The sequence below is a fragment of the Ruditapes philippinarum genome, unplaced genomic scaffold (genome assembly GCF_026571515.1).
Source record: "Ruditapes philippinarum isolate M1 unplaced genomic scaffold, ASM2657151v2 ctg511_1_1_1_1, whole genome shotgun sequence".
Taxonomy (NCBI): Eukaryota; Metazoa; Mollusca; class Bivalvia; order Venerida; family Veneridae; genus Ruditapes; species Ruditapes philippinarum.
Window position 1 is genome coordinate 344,837 of NW_026854149.1, and position 25,253 is coordinate 370,089.

The 25,253-nt window shown below is 35.0% G+C and overlaps 1 protein-coding gene across 1 annotated transcript; it reads right to left on the reverse strand.

Moving 5' to 3' along the window:
* Positions 1-328: 328 nt before the first annotated feature.
* LOC132739135 (allograft inflammatory factor 1-like) lies at positions 329-18,249 on the reverse strand. The gene is made up of 6 exons (XM_060726790.1): positions 17,649-18,249; positions 11,032-11,093; positions 10,086-10,152; positions 5,876-5,917; positions 1,821-1,983; positions 329-980 (listed from the first exon to the last, which is right to left on the reverse strand). The coding sequence occupies exons 1-6, from the start codon at positions 17,854-17,856 to the stop codon at positions 896-898; spliced, it is 627 nt and encodes a 208-aa protein (XP_060582773.1). The 5' UTR covers positions 17,857-18,249; the 3' UTR covers positions 329-895.
* Between the last annotated feature and the right edge of the window lie 7,004 nt (positions 18,250-25,253).

The following is a 25,253-nucleotide window of genomic DNA, read 5'->3' on the forward strand; positions in this document are numbered from 1 at the left end:
GCCAATTATCCGAAGCTAAATTCCATGTAAATTGTGTTGCCAGGCTATAGTTATCAGGTAAAAAGCTCTCATACCAGCCTCGGTTTTTTCCCTTTCTCTACCGTCACAATAAGTAAACCCCAGCAAAAATGAATCAGTGGACATGCTCTTGGGTGCGGGTAACTAATACCTGCATTGCCCTTATTTAAATGTGTGCGAATAAACTACCATGCTTTTTCTCGGCGTGGGAATGTGACTACTCCTTGTTTTATCTATATGGGTAGATAAGTGTTGGTATATAAATCACTTCTTTTAGAATTAAGGAATATCTCTTATGAACAGAAATGTACATGTATCTAATATTTTATTTTTTATGTAAAGGATAAGCAGTAACTAGCATAGTAATCTGTCTTTCAAGCCAGCATTAACGGCTATATTCAAATCATACAAATAATTAAAAATTAAATAGATACATGTATGCTATGACACACTAGCTTACACATATATAATATTGTCATGCGTGAAGACATATTACACTTTAATTTTGCTTTCATAAATTGCTCTTAAATCATTTTCAAATATAAAGTATATACATGTATACATATAGTATCTTATACAATATATAGACGACCGTCATAAAACCAGTCATGGAAAGTGTTTTTAAACGGGCGTGCGACAAAATGAAATTATAACGAACATAACATGCTATCATACATGAATCTTTAGTTTTACACGTTTGTATTATATGAAACACATTCTAGTTATACATTGCAAATTTAGCGACGTCATTTGATAATTTGTTTTTATTAGCATGTAGAAGTTATGTACAACAATGTTATATGTAGGTCATGATCGGCCTTTCATCAAAATTGCACATTTTGGTCCCTGTCCATTTTTCACATAAGCAAGGACGTACTTAAGGCAAACTCGCTAAATCCCTTTTCGGGGCGACCCCTGTCGGCTTTTCCTTCTCTTTCATCTTCTCTTCGAACAACAAAATTCTGAAATAAGAACAGATTAATATAATATACAGTTAAAGGTTTGTATGGTAAAAAAGTGATATAAATCGACCTATATATGTATCATGTACGATACCAATGCTTACTCAGCAGTATTAAATGTTTTACATTTTTGACAGTGTTGGTCATTTTTATTGAACCTTTTAAATTAAGTGATGTACATTTTATAGATTTAACAAGACTCACATTTACCAGTAACGTGGCAGTCAAAACGTTTCCAGTGCTATAAATGTCAATTTTGCAGTTCATTTCAGTAATATGAGAAAAAGTTCACACGTGTCTGTCTGTCTGTTTGTCTGTCTATCTGTCTGTAGTCTTTGTTTAATCAGGGTCCATTCGATCGTAAATGCAAAAAGCAGCTTTCGCTGTCAAGTGCGAACCCCGGATATGTCACAAGTGATGCACTTAAAGGGCTAATGTTGAAGTACAAAGTGGTGATAATTTACCTCCTTGAATTTTACGCGGAGTATTAGCCAAAGATGTGATTTTTACCAGAAAGTAGGTTCCTGTACGGCGGTCAATGAGAACCATTATGTACAGTTACCTCGGACAATATGAAAAGGGCTATTTTTGCCAAGCAAATGACCTGCCATTCAAGTCGTCACTAATGTGCTAGAGACTCACACACTTTAGCACGTTTGCCGTCCCTGTAGTTTACATTTCTGAGGGTCTCTTACTTTTATAGTGACCTCACAGTCAGTTTAAATTATTGAACTGACCATCAGTCGGGAAGTTTGGTCTTCCCGTTGGTACATCATTAAAGTAAAATACCATCAGTCGTGTCAATATTCTTAATTTAAAGTATGTTAAAAATTCTCTTACAGTTTGAGAACTGACGTTTTTGGACCAATCATCATAGTTATAAAGTCTCTGTAACAGATTGACCCGGTGTTTGTAGTATCAATTTCTCGAATCATTTTTTTCATCTCAAGGTGTGTCTTTGCTTGTCCCAGTTTCTCCATCATTCGAGATAAACCAAACATATCTGAAAATATCATATATAATGTTACAAGCATACTCGCATATCTGTGTACACTGACCGATCTTTATAATTCTGTTACTTCTTCAAATTCAAATTAGCAATAATACAGTTCATGGTAAAACAAATCATTATAATCCGGTATGTCGAAAATGGAACTGATCAAACTAAAAAAAAAACATTGTTGTTTCTTTTGTGAGCCTTGAGACTATTTCAAAGACTGCAAAAGGTAAAACATCTGAAATGGTGAACAGATAGTTCATTTGTGTCTATTTAATGTTTTCAATTAATATTCCGAGTAAAGATGTTATGGAATTCGTATATGATATTTTAATAATCTGATCATGTACTCGCATAAAAGTTCTTACAAAGTTCGAAAAAGATTTTTCCCTTCAATATTTTATGAGGAACGTATATCAGGATGTGTGTTGTTGGGAAAATAAGCAACAGCCACCGTCAAGCGGGCGCTCACGCTCGTTCAACTTTTTTCTTATTTCTACAGAGAAGGATGTTGTGGTTAAGAATATTCCTAGAAAAAAATCTTGAACGAAATTAAATTTAAATTTGATATTTGACCTTGACAGTTAATGTCATTACCAGATCAAGGTCATACTTAAATTATTCAACATGTCGGTACTATCATAAGTGTTTTGTCCCAGCATGGATCAAATCTATCTGTCCATTATAATAGATAATAATGTATACAAAGTAATGACAATAAATTATTAAGCTTAATTGAATAATATGAACTTGACGGTAAAGGTCATTTAAAGGTCAGTGTCTCAATTATTTAATAATCATGTCAGTTTTGTCATAAGTATTATTTTGTCAAGAATGAATAAAATCATAAGTATAAGCTATGACAAGTGAAAAGAATTAATATGATCTTGATGATGAAGGTCATTTATAGGTTAAGGTCATTTTTTTAACTTGTCGTCAGTAAATCAACTGATCACAATTGAATTAAAAAATGATTTTAAAAAAGTTATGACAATTTATACTAAATTTAAATTCTTTACCTTGATGATCAGTGTCATTTAAAGGTCAAGTCATATTTGAATAATTCAACTTTTCAGTTTTGTTGTATGTGTTCTTTTGTCCAAGTATAAACAGACAAAGTTATGACAATAAAAGGCCATGGTCATATCAAAATAGTTCAACATGCCGATTTTGTCATATGTGTTCTTTTGTCCAAGTATAAATCAAATCCGTAAATAAATAACAAAGGAGAGTTTAAGCAAATTTCAATAAGTTGACCTTGACGGTTGTGATAAATCAAAGATCAAGGTCATATTTGAATAATTCAACATGTCAGTTTTGTCATAAGGGTTCTTTTGCCCAAGTAGGATTAAGGAGAATGATTATAAAATATGAAGAGAGATCAGCTTAGTAAACCAGTTATCTAAGCTCTATACAATTTTTTTCTGTTATAAAACTTCTATGTAAAGTTAACGATAATTGACATCAGGACTGGAACTTTAAGCTGCGGTCTCACTTACTCCCTGCAGAGCCCAGGACCACTCCGGTAAGTTACTGGGATGGTCCGGGACGATCCGGGGTGAAATTATTGTTGCGATCACACTAACCCCGGCAGCACTACGGTAATTCCCAACTAACCACCCAGGATGCGCTCCGGACCATCAAGGCAGAGCCCAGGTGAAGCTACGGTCATTGCCGGTGTTTCCCCGGTCTTTCCCGGATGACGCCGGAAGAGCCCCGGTTGACCTAGGCAGAGCCCCGGTCGATCCAGGCAGAGCCCCGGCAGAGGCCAGGACGATCCAGGCAGAGCCCCGGTCGATCCAGGCAGAGCCCCGGCAGAGGCCAGGACGATCCAGGCAGAGTCCCGGTAGAACCCCGGTGGATTGAAAACGCATGATACATAATTTTTATTTAATATTATATCTATTGTTCCAGAACAGTAATTCATGATGATTTTCTGAAAAATCCTAAAAAGAGAAATGGGAAGGATTTTAATACAAACAAGTGAAATCGTCGCAAATTGTCGTGATTCTTTTGAAATGAACCGGGTTTTGCCGGGGCTCTACCGGGATCAACCGTAGCTCCATCGTCATCTTCCGGGGCTCTGTCGACATCCTCCGGTGCTCTGCCGGCCTTCACCGGGGCTCTGCCAGCATACACCGGGGCTCTACCGTAGCTCTACCGGCTATATCATGCCCCGGATCATCCCCGGTTTGTGGGTACCCCGGTTTGTGCCGGCAGAGCTACGGTGATTCCCCGGTGTAACAACGGTCGTTCCCGGCAGAGCTAAGGATGAAGCCGGCAAAGCTACACTTCCCGGATCATCCCGGACCACCCCGGTGATATTAAATATTTTATTCCATCCGGGGTCGAATGCCGGCTGTTCCCGGATCTTCCCGGACGTTGCCGGCAGAGTTACGAATGTACTCCGGTTGTTCCCGGTCGTTCCCGGATCACCCCGGACGTCTACCGGGACTCTGCCGATGCTCTGCAGGGATGTTAGTGAGACTGTAGCTTTAACAACTTATAAATAATGCTTTAATCAACATGAACACTGCAAAGACGGGGCAATACACAAATTTTTAATTGTTTGAGTAATCTAAATAATCTTTCAATAAGGGAAGAGATCTAAACAAGAAACTTGTCTGAAAAAATATTTTAACTTAACTATCCTTATGATACTATATAACCTCCAAGGTGGCGACATTTACCCAAGGTGTATGATTCATAAAACTTTTATAGAGGTCTACAATGCAATGATATATCCCAAATAGAGAGACATAGAAGTTACCAACAACAAAAAATAAGATGTGTGTTTTTCGATACCTTATTTTTCGAGGTCAACAAGGCAATACTACCTGATAAATATTTACACTCAAGATATTGTTGTTTCACAACAAAGACTGAAATGTGTTTTGTCATACACGACTTTATCAACTAAGAGGCGGGGCAAATATTGACCAAAGAGACATGATTAACACCAGTTTTGTAGAGGCAAGCAAGGCAATTCTACATAGCTAGAGGTACACAGTTTCACAAAATAAGTCTTAAATGTGTTTTCCTATACAAACTTATATCAACTAAGTGACCCCGGGCCAATATTGACCCAAAGAGCATGATTAATATCAGTTATGATGTGGTCCACAAAGTGATATTTTTCATCCCAAATATCTAGGCATTGTAGTTTCACAATAAGTCTCAGATGTGTTTTTCCTTTATAAGTCTGCATCAATCAAGTGACCCCTGGGGCGGGGCCAAAATATAAACCAAAGGGCATAATTCATATCAGTTTTGTTCAGGTCAACAAGACAATGTTACATGCCAAATAGCTAAGCTTTTGGCATTGTAGTTTCAGACAATGAAACTTAAATGTGTTTTCCAATATAAGATATATATATATAGATCAGGTTATCCCTAGGGCGGGACCAATTTTAATCTCAGGAAGCCCAAACCTGCACATCGTCTCATTCTAAGTAATTTTTCTAACAAAAAGTGTTTTTTATTCTATCTGTTCACAAGATACAGAGCGAACACAAAATTTTAGAATTCATAATGTGGTTTTTACCTGAGGAAAGTGAAACCTGCTCGCTGCAAATCGTATCATTATGAAAGTTTTTTTCTCAAATTTCCTTCCAATGGTTCAAAAAATTACAGTCCGGACATGAAATTGCTAACAGAGGGCCGTACAGACGACATGGTGCATAACAATATATGCCGGCGTATATAAAGCAATAATATGGGTATTGTGGTTTATCAAATTTATTGTTTATATAATATGTTGATAAACCATCTTTGTTTTAAATTGATTCAAAACTTTAAATATAAAATCATGGTTACCTACATGTATATAGATAATGTTTACTTTCAAAACATAAATAAACAAAACGAGATAGATAGTTCAATGAACAAAATAACTCACCAATATTTCCATTTGCATCTTTATCAAACTCGAGAAACTTTTCTGTAAATTGAAATAAAATTAAAACGTTCAAGTGGAAGTAAAATCATTATAATGCAAACAGAATTTTTGTCGAAATGTGCATAGCAGTTCAAACGAAAAATACATGTATATTATTACATTGTTACTGTATGTAGTAAGCGTTTCTCTGTGAGACTGTTTTATATTAACTGTATAGCCTCAATATCAGTACATCATTAGCAAACTCCACTAAATTTTCAGTAACTGTATAACTCCTGACCTTACCAGCTCTACTAGGTTTTCAGTGACTGTATCATTGCCAACCACTACAACTATTATAGGTTTTCAGTGACTGTATCATTGCCAACCACTTCAACTATTATAGGTTTTCACTGACTGTATCATTGCCAACCACTACAACTATTATAGGTTTTCAGTGACTGTATCATTGCCAACCACTACAACTATTCTAGGTTTTCAGTGACTGTATCATTGCCAACCACTACAACTATTCTAGGTTTTCAGTGACTGTATCATTGCCAACCACTACAACTATTATAGGTTTTCAGTGACTGTATCATTGCCAACCACTACAACTATTATAGGTTTTCAGTGACTGTATCATTGCCAACCACTACAACTATTATAGGTTTTCAGTGACTGTATCATTGCCAACCACTACAACTATTATAGGTTTTCAGTGACTGTATCATTGCCAACCACTACAACTATTATAGGTTTTCAGTGACTGTATCATTGCCAACCACTACAACTATTATAGGTTTTCAGTGACTGTATCATTGCCAACCACTACAACTATTATAGGTTTTCAGTGACTGTATCATTGCCAACCACTACAACTATTATAGGTTTTCAGTGACTGTATCATTGCCAACCACTACAACTATTATAGGTTTTCAGTGACTGTATCATTGCCAACCACTACAACTATTATAGGTTTTCACTGACTGTATCATTGCCAACCACTTCAACTATTATAGGTTTTCACTGACTGTATCATTGCCAACCACTACAACTATTATAGGTTTTCAGTGACTGTATCATTGTCAACCACTACAACTATTATAGGTTTTCAGTGACTGTATCATTGCCAACCACTACAACTATTATAGGTTTTCAGTGACTGTATCATTGCCAACCACTACAACTATTATAGGTTTTCAGTGACTGTATCATTGCCAACCACTTCAACTATTATAGGTTTTCAGTGACTGTATCATTGTCAACCACTACAACTATTATAGGTTTTCAGTGACTGTATCATTGTCAACCACTACAACTATTATAGGTTTTCAGTGACTGTATCATTGTCAACCACTACAACTATTATAGGTTTTCAGTGACTGTATCATTGCCAACCACTACAACTATTATAGGTTTTCAGTGACTGTATCATTGTCAACCACTACAACTATTCTAGGTTTTCAGTGACTGTATCATTGCCAACCACTACAACTATTCTAGGTTTTCAGTGACTGTATCATTGTCAACCACTACAACTATTCTAGGTTTTCAGTGACTGTATCATTGTCAACCACCACAACTATTCTAGGTTTTCAGTGACTGTATCATTGCCAACCACCACAACTATTCTAGGTTTTCAGTGACTGTATCATTGTCAACCACCACAACTATTCTAGGTTTTTAGTGACTGTATCATTGCCAACCACTACAACTATTATAGGTTTTCAGTGACTGTATCATTGCCAACCACTACAACTATTATAGGTTTTCAGTGACTGTATCATTGCCAACCACTTCAACTATTATAGGTTTTCACTGACTGTATCATTGCCAACCACTACAACTATTCTAGGTTTTCAATGACTGTATCATTGTCAACCACTACAACTATTATAGGTTTTCAGTGACTGTATCATTGTCAACCACTACAACTATTCTAGGTTTTCAGTAATTCAATATCTGTTGATCTTCGCAACTCAACTCAGTAGCATTGCAAGTCTCTTAAAATCTACTAAGATTTTAGGAAATTAATGGTAGCTAACCTTTTTTAATGTAATTATGTTTTCAATAACTTTCTCATTGCTGACCTTAACAACTCTACAACGTTTACAGTAACTGCATACTTCCAACACCTACAACTATACAACGTTTACACGTTTACAGTAACTGCATTCTTCCAACACATAAAACTCTACAACGTATACAGTAACTGCATACTTCCAACACCTACAACTATACAACGTTTACAGGTATTGCATACTTCCAACACCTAAACTCTGCAACGTGTACAGTAACTGCATACTTCCAACACCTACAACTCGACAACGTTTACAGTAACTGCATTCTTCCAACACATAAAACTCTACAACGTGTACAGTAACTGCATACTTCCAACACCTACAACTCGACAACGTTTACAGTAACTGCATTCTTCCAACACATAAAACTCTACAACGTGTACAGTAACTGCATACTTCCACACCTACAACTCTTCATCCTTTTAGTAGTATCATTGCCAACCTCAACATCTATACTTCATTTACAGTAACTGTATCATTGCCAACATCTGTAATATATTAACAGTTACTGTATCATTGCCAACAACTCTAATACATTTACAGTAACCGTACCATTGCCAACATCTGTAATACATTAACAGTTACTGTATCATTGCCAACAACTCTACTACATGTACAGAAACTTATTACATATTATTTGAATTGGCAACAACTCTTCTACATGTACAGCAGCTGTATCATTGCCAATAACACTAATACATTAATAGTAATTGTACCATTGCCAACAACGCAACTACATTTACAGTATCTGTACCATTGCCAACAACTCTACTACATTAACAGAAACTGTACCATTGCCAACAACTCTTCTACATTAACAGTAACTGTACCATTGCCAACAACTCTAATACATTTACAGTAACTGTATCGTTGCCAACAACTCTACTACATTAACAGTAACTGTACCATTGCCAACAACTCTAATACATTAACAGTAACTGTACCATTGGCAACAACTCTACTACATTAACAGTAACTGTACCATTGCCAACAACTCTACTACATTAACAGTAACTGTATCGTTGCCAACAACTCTACTACATTAACAGTAACTGTACCATTGCCAACAACTCTAATACATTAACAGTAACTGTACCATTGGCAACAACTCTACTTCATTAACAGTAAATGTACCATTGCCAACATCTCTACTACATTAAGAGTAACTGTACCATTGCCAACAACTCTAATACATTAACAGTAACTGTACCATTGGCAGCAACTCTTATACATTAATAGTAATTTTATCATTGCCAACAACTCTAATACATTAACTGTAACTGTACCATTGGCAACAACTCTTCTTCATTAACAGTAACTGTACCATTGCCAACATCTCTACTACATTAAGAGTAACTGTACCATTGCCAGCAACTCTATTACATGTACAGTTACTGTATCGTTGACAACAAATCTACTACATTAACAGTAACTGAACGATTGCCAACAACTCTAATACATTAACAGTAACTGTACCATTGGCAACAACTCTTATACTTTAACAGTAATTTTATCATTGCCAACAACTCTTATACATTAACAGTAACTGTACTATTGCCAACATCTCTACTACATTAACAGTAACTGTACCATTGCAAACAACTCAACTACATTTACAGTAACTGTACCATTGGCAACAACTCTACTTCATTAACAGTAACTGTACCATTGCCAACATCTCTACTACATTAAGAGTAACTGTACCATTGCCAACAACTCTATTACATGTACAGTTACTGTATCATTGCCAACAACTCTACTACATTAACAGTAACTGTACCATTGCCAACAACTCTACTACATTAACAGTAACTGTATCATTGCCAACAACTCTACTACATTTACAGTAACTGTACCATTGCCAACAACTCTACTACATTTACAGTAACTGTATCATTGCCAACAACTCTACTACATTAACAGTAACTGTACCATTGCCAACAACTCTACTACATTTACAGTAACTGTATCATTGCCAACAACTCTACTACATTTACAGAAACTGTATCATTGCCAACAACTCTACTACATTAACAGTAACTGTACCATTGCCAACAACTCTAATAAATTTACAATAACTGTACCACTGTCAACAACTCTACTACATATCATTGCCAACAACTCTAATCGTGTTACAGTACACTCACTTTTAAACGCTTCTAAATGGTCTGTGAGATCATCAACCTCTTTATAGTCTGGATCATCAAGAATCTCCTTCAAATAAAAAGACAAAAACATCTTTGGGTATTGCACCCCTCTCGAAATAAAATATGATCACATAATAAGACATATTTTTTTTAGTTTTAACAAGGCTATTTCTAAATCTTCTCTGTTTTTATCTCAGAAACACTGGTAATGTTAAGAAACATTGGTATTGTTAAGAAACACTGGTTATGTTGAGAAACACATGGTATGTTCAAGTTCTCATATATTAATTATTATATTCCGGAACGTTGGGGATATACTAGATCGTTGGTATAAAACAAGTTCAGTAGTGCATGTAAACACTATTACGGTAACTGACATGATAGGTAAATGTGCAGCTAATCTGTTCATGTTAATGTTAAAATAAAATTACATTCGTAAACAAGTTTAACTGCATTAAACGGTATGAGAAATGCTGCCCCCAGGCCATTATGTACATCTTTGGGCCATTATCGCATAATGGCGATTAACCTCTTATGGACCTTTCCGGTGTTTACAGTTTTATGTAAATTGGCTAACTTGTTACCCAATCGCTACACTGAGATAATACATAGTAACTGGTTGACCTGGTTTGCACAAAAGAGCACGTGCTTATGTTTGTGATACTGTTTGTGAGCAGTTGACCTAGCAATGAATGGAAAAGGTGTGGCTAAATGTTCCGCTACGAAAAACCGGAAAGGTCCATTATAAATATCCTCCGAAATTTATCGGTTCACTACAGTCTTTATATTTAGATAGTTTTCATATTTTATCGTTAACATTTGTAATTATAATTTAATGTTAATCTTTTGAAATATACGACTATTTTATGTCACCTTGACAGTGAAAAAAATGAACATAAATATCCCGCATCATTCAGTCTTTACACCATAATAATGTATAGCATACCTTATTTATTTTATCCAAAGCTTCCTCTTCCGGGTTCGCTATAATCTTGTAATTTTTTGGGGCTGTAAAAAGTGGAAAACATACATTTAAAGAAAAAAAGTACTTGTAATAAGAGTCATATTTTGTCGTAAAAATGTCATATGACAAAGTTATTATTTGCATACACAATTAAAATCATAAACAATAATTAGACTGAGGATCCAGCTGCATGATCGTATAGCTATGTGATATCATAAAAATTTACAGAAAAACCTGAAGTAAAGCGCAATGTTTTAAAAGACTTGTACTGTATAACAGATATTCTGCTCGACATGATTATTTTGGAGGTAAAAGTGCACGTGTAAATTACGAGTGTAATATTTCCTAATTTATTCGTTATCGTAATTGTTATTTTGATTATTTCAACCCGGATTTAAAAATAATCATGCGAGCTGTTGATGATTTGTTTAATTGTTCCTATGTACATACATTTTAAGTATGTATACATGTAATTTACCACGACATCATAGTATATAAGATGTATTATTGTACTTAACCAGCGTTGACCTTGTAAGTGTGTAAGGTTCATTTATCAGTGTTGTTGACGTGTACTTTCTGCTAAACGTAAGTACACAATGAATGAAAACTAACGTGAAATATATAAGATCAACATTTACGTCAAATATATAACTAAATCTTAACACAGATACTAACATTATAAAAGCACAAAATCTACAATCTGAAAACACTTAATAAAGTAAACTCTCCGTAAAATCTTCATATCTACAAAACATCTAAAATTAAAGATTAAATCTACATTTGAATCTAAAAGATGAACACTAACGTGAAATCTACATCTAAATCTTGATAAACACTAACATTAAATCAACATCTAAATCTGAACACTAACTTGTGAAATATACGAAAATCTATTTTATAAATACTAACGAGAAATCTACATAGAAAGATTGTACATCATTCTAGTTATTCCCTGTTTATTTTTAGAAATAATTAGGGATCTTTTCGCGACAATTTAAAACGTATGCTTTCATAGCCAGCCCGCAAAGCTCAATCGGTTAGAGCACTACTTGTAATCTCGACACTGTGGGTTCGAAGCTGGCCAACTAAAATTACTAATCAGTTTTTCAGATGAGACTTTAAATCGAGGTCCCGTGTATGAGTGTTTAAGCTTGCATTATCCTCCAAAATATAAAATGACTAATAATCTTCATATGGCCAACCCGTGGCGAGTATAAGTAAACTCAAATACACACATTTCATTTTAGTAGAAAATATTAAGATTCGTGAATTTGTAAAAGCTTAGCTTGTTACATCTAATATTTCAAATTTGGATGAACACTTCCTTGTTATAACTTATAATTTGTCATCAGTGTATGTGTATCATATAAAGTACATTGATTACAACAGATAACGTTATATAGTTTTATACTAAGTAAATTATGGAACGCCGTGACTGTCTTATGTGTAAATACACAACGCTTATAACATATTCTTTATCATCTATATGTTCAATTATATTGCATACATTGAACTGTCAATTATGCATACATTGGGGCGAGCATTAGAATATTCGATATCCCTCTTATAATTCAAACAATTACGTAATAGTTTCACAATCATATTTGTAACAGTATCTCAGTTGATGAGGGGGAAAAGGGAACAAACCGGTCACAATCTCTGGAAGTCACAAAAGGACACATCAACTCAAGTTAGGGAATTCTTACTGAACAAAATTATTCAAATGCTGTTAATATGTGAGACATCTTATAATGTGAGACATCTTATGTAATTATATTTTACTGATTAACATTTTTAATAAAACTATTAAATTATCTTATTCTTGTCTTTTAAACAAGAAAATATCTAAAGGATAAACAAAAAAAAATACCTACATTATAGTTGAGCTTATTTTCTCACATATTTATAATACAGAATGTTTACCTCCCTGTTGCTTCTTTGTTGATGTTTTTTTTTGACATGAAGTATTTCTAACCTTTTAAACTTAATTTTAACTGTGGAAGAAATTGATCTCTGATTGTTGAAATAAAGATAAGTTTCCAAAAGTTACTTTACTATACTAGTATATATATTTTGTTCCCTTTTTATGCCCCCACCCCCCCCCTCCCCTTCAAAGAAGAGTTTGCTAATGTCGGTCGGTCTGTCTGTCTGTCCGTCGGTAGACCACATGGTTTCCGCTGATTATCTTATAAATATTTATCACAAAGTCTTCATAATTCACATACTGATTGGTCATAACTAGTAGATGACCCTCTTGATTTTGGGGTCACTAGGTCAAAGGTCAAGGTCACAAGGGTCGTAAATGTCAGAATGGTTTCAGCTGATCATCTTGAAATATATTTATCAAAAAGTCTTCATACTGATACATACTGATTTCTCATAACTAGAAGATGACCCTATTGATTTTCGGGTCAGTAGGTCAAGGTCACAAGAGCAGTAAATGTCATAATGTTTTCCGATGATTATCTTAAAAACTATTTATCACAAAAGCTCCATATTTCACATACTGATTGGTCATATCTAGTAGATGACCCCTATAGATTTTGGGGTCACTAGGTCAAAGGTCAAGCTCACAGGGGCCTTAAATGTCAGAATGGTTTCCGCTTATTATCTTGAATACTATCTAGCACAAAGACTTCTTATTTCACATATTCATTAGTCATATATAGCTGATAATCCTAATTGATTTTGGGGTCACTAGTTCAAAGGTCAAGGTCACAGGGACAATAAATGTCAGAATAGTTTCTGCTGATTATCTTGAAAACTATTTATCTCAAAGTCTTCATATTTCACATACTGATTGGTCATGTCTAGTAGATGACCCCTATAGATTTGGGGATTACTGGGTCAAAGGTCAAGGTCAGAGAGACCTTTAATGTCATTATGGTTTCCGCTCATTATCGTGAAAACTTTTTTAACAAAGTCTTCATATCTCACATACTGATTGGTCATATCTAGTGGATGACCTCTATTGATTTCGAGGTCACTAGGTCAAAGATGAAGCTCACAGGAGCCATAAATTAGAGAATGATTTCCGCTCATTATCTTGAAAACTATTTATCACAAAGTCTTCATATTTTACATATTGATTAGTCATATATAGTAGATGACCCAACTGACTTTAGGGTCACTAGTTTAAAAGTTAAGGTCACAGGGGGCCTTAAATGTCAGAATGGTTTTCACTCATTATCTTGAAAAATATTTATCACTTTGTCTTCATATCTCACATACTGATTGGTTATAACTAGTAGATGACCCTTATTGATCACTAGGTCAAAGGTCAAGGTCACAGGGGCCTTAAATGTCATAATGGTTCCCGCTCATTATCTTGATAACTATTTATCACAAAGTCTTTTTATTTCACATAGTGAATAGTCATATGTAGTAGATGACACCTATTGATTTTGGGATCACTAGTTCAAAGGTCAAGATTACAGAGACCCTAAATGTAAATATGGTTTCCGCTTATTATCTTGACAACTTTTATCACAAAGTCTTCATATTTCACATATTTATTAGTCATAATGGGGTCATTAGTTCAAAGGTCAAGGTATTTATGTTTCTTATATTGATTGGTTATAACTCAAGTATGTCATTATTTCTCTGTTTTCCATAATTGAACACTTCCATGTACCCATTTATGACAAGTTTCTATAACAAAATTACCAATTATATGAGTCAAGGGCTAGAAAGGGGGGAATATGGGTCGTTCGACATTTCTTGTCTTTTTTTTTCCTTGCTGCTGCCATTATTCAAGAATCTGAAATTTAAGTTTATCCGTTATTCCATACAATATTATAATTTAGATAAAATGCAGAACTAGCGTCATTTGATTGATTACCTAAATTCTTTATTATTTTTTTAACTTGCATAAGCAAACAATTAGCGAGTTAAAATGAAAGTTATTGATGACTTCAGAACTACTTTAACTAATGAGGTTAATCAAAGGGCTGCAACCCTGTGGTATTTTCTGATCTTTGCAATCTAAATCATACTGACTATCTGTATGTATTTTCCTATATAAGTTTATTTTATATACTATAATTAATCTTACGCAGCGACTACGTCTGTAACAGTTTGAGATTGATACATATGGAATTTTGCATGACTAGAGTTGCATCAAAAAATCATTTTCATTTTTTTATGACAGCCATACTTTATCGGCTACTTCATTAAAAAAGACACTTAAAAAAAAAAAGTTGCCCTCGACTAGGATTTGAACCTTGGGCCTCTCACTCCCTAAACGAGCGCGCTACCTCTGCACCACGGTGAAGTAACACATATGTAGCTGGAATAATAACAAATACATTGTAATTCTAAATTTGAGAATTTCCATTTCGTGCTTGTAATCCTTACTAATTTCGAGGTATTTTCTTCACTATAAACCTGTTGTTTAACACTGATGAAAATAATTTAGCGAAAATCTTCTCGCCAAAACAGTACGACATGTATATATTCCACTACTCGACAGTCAGATTTATGTGTACTACGCTCTGGAGTATTCGGTAATCGACATAGCTAAAAATAGCATTTTCATTGATTAAGCTTTACGGAAATAGCCAAACATTTTTCATTGGGTAAAAAAGATATTTATCCGCGAAATTTGTGATTGAAACCTCATATTTCTATTGACTACTCTAAACTTTTAATGCACTGTAATTCGTTAAATGCATACATTAAAAATTATTCTTTATTTTAAATTGCTGGTTTTTAAGCAGTTCTGAGTGAGAACTACTTTGCGTTGTTAGGTCTGTTAGGAAAACTTGTGTTAGACCGTGGATGTTAGCTATGTATTTACTGATCTTGCGATCAGAAAATACAATAAACCACTCGTACATGTACATCGGACAAACTATTTTAAATAGCAAGTATATGACGTGTTTTATGACGCAATCGCCATTCTCCCACCATCCAGAAAATTCAAGTGGTCTGACAACTAGTGGTGGTCCTTGCCAAAAATCAGGTGGTCTCGGACCAACGGACCACTCCGGGAGTGAACTGTGTACGGACTTTGATGCCCATTTAACTTCGGAACACCTTGCCGATTATTTCTCCGAGAACAAACGGAAATAGCCGAAGTGTTGTTATTATTCTCAAATGCAATTTTGTCAATCAGTAATTCTTACTTTCCCGCCATTGGAACTATTAAATAAATCTTCAACAGCTATAAAAAGACCTCTCGCACGCATGCTTCTTTTTAAAGAAGCAAACATGTTTTCTATAGTTCCTTATCTTACAATTTGATAGAACAATGTGTAATTCTAGTAAAAGCTAGTTAAAGCTAACACAAATTGATAAATCTTTTATGTAATTCTATATTAAATTAACGTTATAATACATGAAGCTTTTTGTATACGATTTAATTTCCAAGCTGAGTACATATCAGTATTCGACACTCATTTCCAGCCATAAAGTTGTTTTTTTTTTAATTTGAAAAAAAAAACAAAAAAAAACAACAAAAAAACAACAAAAAAAAACACTATCAATATAAGATTGACTTTTATTTACTATACTCAGTCGGGAATCTTGCTTGAGAGTGTAATCTGAGAAAACACAGAAGCATACCTGTAACAACTAATTTTATATTTCATGAATTATAAGATAAAATTGTTAAAACCAGACAATAAATGCAACATAATTCATAAAAATAAAAGACGATAAAAATCATTTCGTTACATACTTTGAGGTATGTCATTATTACTTATAATTATGTAAAGTAGTTTTTCTGTGAGTTTTATTTTTGTAATAGTACTAACGACACAATATCAAAATGCCGAAAATACACGAGTAATACATTCGTGCACATAAACTGACATAACTATTATTATAACAATGTGAATGAAAATAATTTGTACAAATTAACTTTGTTTTTAGAACATACTGAGTCAACTAACAAATCATAATCGGCAATTGGTCTTTTACATTGCATAATGGAAAAAAAGCCTAGCATATTAACTTTAAATATTGCATAATGTAGAATGTACATGTACCTAAATAATTGGGAATCTACCTGTATTGGTCAACTAACATATTGGTCAACTAACATAGCATACTGGACGACCTACCTTACATATTGGTCAAATAACATGGCAAAATGCAGAATGTATACAACATATTGGGTCAACTTAAATGGGACAATGAAGACTGTACCTAAGTTATTTGGTCAAGTTAAACGGAATAATGGAAATTGTACCTAACATAATGAAGACTTTTTATAAGAGTTAAGTAAATATTTATACATGTATTCCTAAAATTAGTATATGAAGTATTTTTATAAGAGTTAAGTAAATATTTATACATGTATTCCTAAAATTAGAAAACCACAAGCAGAAACATAGTTTGCCCTTTTCGCCGCCAATGTTCCGACCGACACAAAAATAAATTCTTAAGCCACATGTGTGTTCAATTTGAAGTTTCTACATGCAATGTGCAAGTTGCAAACGAATGTTTTCAAAGTATCTATGTATTTTTTTATATGTCTACATGTTTATAACCATATATCAGTGATAACACTTTAATATTATCAAGAATAAAGATGGAAATCTACGCCGGTCTAAAATAAACAATTTAAGTGATCATTTTGCATCTATTACACAAACCTTTATCTGGGAGGTTAAATACACGTGCAGGCTCAATTTCCTCTTCGTTTCCTGGAATGGTCTCTTTCTTAACCAAATCATTTCCTTCATTTGCCATCTTTTCTTCTTCATATGTAGTAATTTCTACACTATTATCAACATTTTCATCACCATTATGCCCATTTTCTCCAGTGTCCATTGCATTCGTATCTTGCCCTTGTTCACTCATAGTTTTTATTTTGATTCACAAAAATAAACTTGACTTGTTTTCCTCAAAACAACTAGGCTAAATTTTCAATTAAATTACGTCTTATCAATGGTAATAATTTCCTTATAACTTCTCAAGTGTCACTCTTTTCCACATTGTATTCTATATTTCCAAATCATAACTTCCTTGATGTAAAACAATTGTTCATACTTATAAAACGGAAACCTTTAGGCAATTATCTCAATTTTCCCAACTGAACTCTGTTCATATCGTATCGTAGCAACTCGAGAACGCTGGAGCGTGAATCATTTTGTACAGTGTGTGTATTTTCAAGGGCTATTGATTTTACTATTCGGTGGTTGTTCGTCCGACGCAAGTAAATTTTAATAATACAGTCAGTCAGTCAGACAGGCAGACAGACAGTCTGGTCACTCCGATGCACAGTTTATGTAATGACTGAAAACATAGATTGTTGTTAGGAATCCGGCATTAAATTACATTAGTATTTCAATACAGTATTTTATGCTAAGTACAACAGTTTTCGTACGTTGAAACACTTTTCCATTAAGAAAACCCGGAAGTTCAAAAATGATTAGCTATACAAAGTTAGTTTTTATACAAGGTTCAATGTTATACAAGCATCTCAAATATTTAAGATAAATTTTCTTTACATATATTTTTAAAATATATGAATCTGACCACATTTTTTCAATATCTTTGATACATGGATAATTCTAGAGTTCAAAACTCATGAATCAATTTGTATAAACTAAAACGAAATATAAATAAACTACTCGTTTGTTTATAAGAACCAGGTGTAGCGTAATTTAAACATCTGCCAGTCTGCCAGATCAGTCATCGCATAATTCTGGACAGAATGAGTAGTATAGGCGCCTCTTTAACGTCACGACTGCGCATGCGCGGCGCCATATTGGATTCTAGTTTTAGAATGACATCATCGTTCTATATTTAGAAATTCATTTTTAATCTCCCGGAAGTATACGGAGCTGACTTGTATACCCGATCTAGAGCGTGAATCGCGGACATTGAGGGTCAGGTCCTCGGCCCAAGACGGGGAGATAAAATTAGTATCGAAGCATTTCAAAATTGAATGGCGAAAATAATGATTCCCTTTGTTTTCATATTTCCCACACTGCGTACAGTGTACTTGACAACTGATTTAATTATTACTTTTAATCAATGTTCTGTATAATACACGTTTAATTTAACTCAAATAACTAACATTTTAAATGTATTTCTTCATATTTTAAATATCACCCTTAATACATAATTTATCTTATACATTTTCAAATAAGGTTATTAACATATTTATTTTAAGTATTTCTTTATAAACATTTAATAAAAATATTACCTCTTTACTCCTTAAGCTCCAGCAACGAAATGACTCCAATATTAAAAGTACTATCCCTTAATGCGCATGCTCGGATCTGATGACGTCACCAATGCAATAAAACAAGCTCCAACATGTCGCGCGTCTATTTATTTAAGGCCGACTGGGCGGACAATTTAAAGTAAACATGTCAAATTTGATCCTTTTAAAGTCGCCGCACTGTTTGGCGTGTGTTGATTTAAGAGCAGATGTGCGGACAAAAGGCTATTCAGGTGTCAAGGCTAGCTTGTTTACATTATTTGACGTGTGTTGATTTAAGAGCAGATGTGCGGACAATAGGTTATTCAGGTGTCAAAATTAATCCATTCAGAATGTCAACAATGTTTGGCGTCCTGTTTATTTTAGAGCAGATGTGCGGACAATGGTCCATTCAACTGTCAAAATGAATCCCTTTAAAGTCGCCGCGATGTTTGGCGTCTTGTTTATTTAGGGACGAATACTTTAACAATGGTCTATTCATATGTCAAAATTAATCCCTTTAAAGTCTCCGCGCTGTTTAGCGTTTGTTTATATAAACCCGAATGCGGTATAATGGACATTGATTTTATCAATAGTGTACCTTAGCGAAATGTTTACTTAGTGCAAACAGACTGCTGAAATAAGGATTAAAATTTGTAGAAAATGTTGCAACTTATAAAATTATGACTTATACCTAATACTGTTTTGCTTTCTAGTCTACAAAATGCTGTAATCTACACTTTAAATGAAATTTCATTCCCTTGCGTGTATTTCTGAGCAATTCCATTCAAAGAAATTAAGCTACAGACCGGTTTTTCCTCTCTAGGGCAACCGTTTACGATATGATTTTTCAATTTTTCACTACCAATTGAAAGAACATTTTAATACCTTTAATTTACACCCCCCATTGTCGATTCGATTTTCAACCGTTACAGAGTTATTACGTAACAGCGATTTTTAAACCCAAATTTTTTAAAGTTTACAAAGCCCTTCAATTTATATACCGTTAAAAAGATCTCGACGAGTAGATTCAGAAAATGTATAGGTTTATGGGTCTATCATTATGAGTTACTGAGATATTACAGATATAAACTTAGTGTATTTTAACCACCAATGTAAGATAAAGCGTTATTGCACTAAATTGTTTGAAAATATTCAAATGAGTGTGGCGTCCTTATTTATGGGTCGATTTTATCCATTTTGGTATCAAATTAAAGGTATTCAAGAGTACTTTCAGACGCTGTTGATAGTAAAGTTCATACTGGAAGTCAAAATTACTCATGCGTTAAATGACAATTCTCCGCTTATTTCTGGACATAACATGGGTATGTTGCATATCAAACGAAAGGTCTTGACAAATGCGACAAGCTGAAACTAACAAACCGCAAGTGAAACCAATCATGCGTAAAAATCATTAAAATAACTAAAATAAGCTTACCCCCAACCTTTACTCCTCGCTATCTAAATCGGCAATGAATGAATCGCTACGGTTAATCGTAATAAATGGAGTAAAAGAAGCGTTCGGATTGGTCACTGATAAGACAGTATTCTGATTGACTCGAAAGCAGGTTGGACAACCGTTCCTTGCAATGTGTAAAAATACATAAAACAAGTGAGGAGGAGGAGGAGGTGGAGGAGGAGGAGAGAAGGAGGAGGAGGAGGAGGGGAGAGGGTGGAAGAAGGTGGAAAAGGAAAAGAAGAAGCAGGAGGGGTAGGAGGTGTAGGAGGAGGAGGGGAGGAGGAGGAGGTGGAAAAGGAGGAGGAGGAGGAGGAGAGAAGGAGAGGAAGAGGAGAAAAGGAGGGGAGGAGGAGGAGGTGGTGGCAGAGGAGAAGGAAAGGAAATTTTTTCCTGTATCTGTGACCTATGGGTATCAAGCAGTTCAACCGATCTAAATTGAGAACAATCCTCACTCAGGAGAATATATAAAATAATACGTCGATGTATGTAAACCTTTCAAAAGACATCCAATGGAACAGAAACTGGACTTTTCTCAATGAACCAACACACTCTATAGATAAAGATTGGAAGTGCTTATCAGAACGGGATATGTACATGGACACCACAAAGATAGGCATTGAAGGTGGTCAATTACACTGACAATACATCACAAATAACAAGGCAATATATGTATTCATATCTTTTATTTGGATATACATGTATTTTCATGCGAAAAATAAAAAACAAAACATGTCAATTTTTATTTTATTAACATACAACATTCTGAAACAATAATTATGGTGTTAAGAGTAATGATGCATTTTGTCTAGAAGCTTTACTTATTGGATTTCTTCCAGTTTCATCATTTTAGACACTATAAGGTCGTCATTGAGCTTTTTTCGTTGTGGATTAAATTCTTTGGCAATGTTTCTCATTGATTTTCCTTTATATCGTTTGATGACGTAGTACGCGCAATAAAGTCCACACACGTTAGACGAAGACTGTTGTAGCTGCCCATTATACATAGGGTATTTCTTGTTTAGTATCTTCTCAAATCCAACCTGATAGCTTTGCGGGCAATTTCCCATCGAGTCGAAAAATTCGTAAGGGCCTTTCGTGGGAAAATAAAAAAGCCACCCAATGTTTTCCCGGGCCATTGCTTGTATCCGTATTGGAAATTACGAATCTTCCTTTTTGTTTGCGAATTTTATCAGCCGCACACACTGTCACTGGATATCCTCGCAATATATTTTCTAACTGATAATTGTTCATTTTTAGTAAGTTAAGTGACTCCAGTCATTGTCCGTTCGGCGCTTCTTACGCTCCGTATACTAGAATTTCTGTTCCATTTAACTTCCGATTTTGCAATTTCAATCGCTTGGGCCACTGGGCTAACCAAATTAACTGAGGGACGCTGTGTATTTTTTAGCTCCTCTTCCGCTAATTTTAGCTTTTCCTCGGTGGCTTTGAGTTTCGCTTCTAGTGTTTCGACTCTTTTACGCAAATGGCCGCTACCTACAATGTAACGGCCTTTATGATCGGCTTTAACGTACCCGTCCCCAAGTCTTTGAAATGTTGATACCAATTTATCTGGATCATCTATATAAGGGACCCATTTCATTTGTTTATAATCGTATACTTCTATGGAACCCATTGTAACGTTGTAAACTTAAGACTGGCGATCCTTCTTACGCATTTTCATCCTCATCGTTTTTATCGTTCTCATGATTAGAAATGTTAATGTCGTGACTGGGCCATAGAACCTCAAACAGATCTTTTCTTAGTTTAATGGCTTGTCGAATAGATTCCTTAAAATTCATACCGTGTTGATGTCTAAGTTTCCTCGCGGACTGGAAAATTTGCTGTTGAGTAGGGTCCTTTGCAATACATAAAAGTCAATAAGAAATTGTGCATAATTTTGTCTCAACATTTTCCTCAAATGCGGCAACACATCATTTGCAGCTCGAGAAAGAGCATCATCAAAAGAGTACTCTTGATCTATGTAACTTTTAGTCGTTCCTTAAATTGTTCCGAATGAGCCTGTCTGAGGGGCTTTTGAAATCTTCGATCCCATATGTCATGACGTTTGCGTTCTTTTTTGAGCTTTTCTTTTATACGCTTACCAGGAGGTCCCATAAAGAAAGACGTTCTTTTCATTCCAATATTTTCGTCGTCTGACTCATCCATCTCCTTCTCCTCATAATCATCATCAACATCATCATTTAAAGTATTGTCAGACAAGGTTTCTTCTCCACTAATCTCATTTTCGGAATCATACGCATGCTGTCTTTTCCTAGCTTGACTTTCAAAAATGTTTTTTCGCGTAAACGGTCATGTTCTTGAGTAGAGGATTTCAAGTCTACCACTAGATAACCGTGAGGTCTTGATGTTGCTTGTTCGAAAGCGTTTCATAAAGATGTTATAGGAGGAAGGATATATATTCTTCTCGCTAACGTAGCCACCTGCTGTCTGTCAATGGGGTTATTAAACAATACTAGGTACTGCGTATTCAACGCGATATCTCTGCAGGCTTTTCCTTGAGGAAATAAAATTTTTGAGTTAGATACACGATAGATATGTTCCTGTGGTGACTGCCTTTGGTAAAAAGATCGGCGATTCTTCTGGTCACATTTGGCCTCTGTCATCAAATCGTCAAAAAAACGATCAGGTTCCTTTTGCTGGCGTTGATGTACTCGGATTATTCAAGTAGTCGGGGATACCGTGTACAAATTCTATCCAAGGTATTCTACGCTGAAGTTCGTCATACAGAGGTTGCCATTGTCCGAAACACCATATGATGCGTTCAGGCGGCTGACGTACTAGGTTAGATAACAGCAGTGTTCTGGTCCATTCTGTTTTTCCACTACCACTGGGTCCGGAAACAACCATGGAAAAAGGGTGGTGAAATGTCATCTTTTCTGAAGTTTTTTCCCTTGAGTTACTTCTTGTAATAGAGAATTACTTTTAACTGTGTCGTTACTGCTATGCATATAACGTTCATGTCTTCGCATGTTGTCAAGCCTAGAGAACACCTGATTACATACAGAACACTTATTCATTTGAGTAGCAAGATTTATAAAAGCTGAAGAAATCTTGCCTTCTTACAAGTTTATTTAACGATTCTTACGTTTGCAGATACAGGAAAAAAAATTCCTTTCCTTCTCCTCCGCCACCACCTCCTCCTCCTCCTCCCCTCCTTCTCTCCTCCTCCCCTCCTTCTCTCCTCCTCCTCCTCCTTCTCCACCTCCTCCTCCTCCTGCTTCTTCTTTTCCTTTTCCACCTTCTTCACCCTCTCCCCTCCTCCTCCTCCTCCTCCTCCACCCTCCTCCTCCTCCTCCTCCTCCACCTCCTCCTCCTCCACCTCCTCCTCCTCCTCCACTTGTTTTATGTATTTTTACACATTGCAAGGAACGGTTTGTCCAACCTGCTTTCGAGTCAATCAGAATACTGTCTTATCAGTGACCAATCCGAACGCTTCTTTTACTCCATTTATTACGATTAACCGTAGCGATTCATTCATTGCCGATTTTAGATAGCGAGAAGTAAAGGTTGGGGGTAAGCTTATTTTAGTTATTTTAATGATTTTTTTACGCATGATTGGTTTCACTTGCGGTTTGTTAGTTTCAGCTTGTCGCATTGTCAAGACCTTTCGTTTGATATGCAACATACCCATGTTATGTCCAGAAATAAGCGGAGAATTGTCATTTAACGCATGAGTAATTTTGACTTCCAGTATGAACTTTACTATCAACAGCGTCTGAAAGTACTCTTGAATACCTTTAATTTGATACCAAAATGGATAAAATCGACCCATAAATAAGGACGCCACACTCATTTGAATATTTTCAAACAATTTAGTGCAATAACGCTTTATCTTACATTGGTGGTTAAAAATACACTAAGTCTATATCTGTAATATCTCAGTAACTCATAATGATAGACCCATAAACCTATACATTTTCTGAATCTACTCGTCGAGAAAAAATCTTTTTAACGGTATATAAATTGAAGGGCTTTGTAAACTTTAAAAATTTGGGTTTAAAAATCGCCTGTTACGTAATAACTCTGTAACAGTTGAAAATCGAATCGACAATGGGGGTGTAAATTTAAAGGTATTTAAAATGTTCTTTCAATTGGTAGTTGAAAAATTGAAAAATCATATCGTAAACGGTTTGCCCTAGAGAGGAAAAACCGGTCTGTAGCTTAATTTCTTTGAATGGAATTGCTCAGAAATACACGCAAGGGAATGAAATTTCATTTTTTAAAGTGTAGATTACAGCATTTTGTAGACTAGAAAGCAAAACAGTATTAGGTATAAGTCATAATTTTATAAGTTGCAACATTTTCTACAAATTTTAATCCTTATTTCAGCAGTCTGTTTGCACTAAGTAAAACATTTCGCTAAGGTACACTATTGATAAAATCAATGTCCATTATACCGCATTCGGGTTTATATAAAACAAACGCTAAACAGCGCGGAAGACTTTAAAGGGATTAATTTTGACATATGAATAGACCATTGTTAAAGTATTCGTCCCTAAATAAACAAGACGCCAAAACATCGCGGCGACTTTAAAGGGATTCATTTTGACAGTTGAATGGACCATTGTC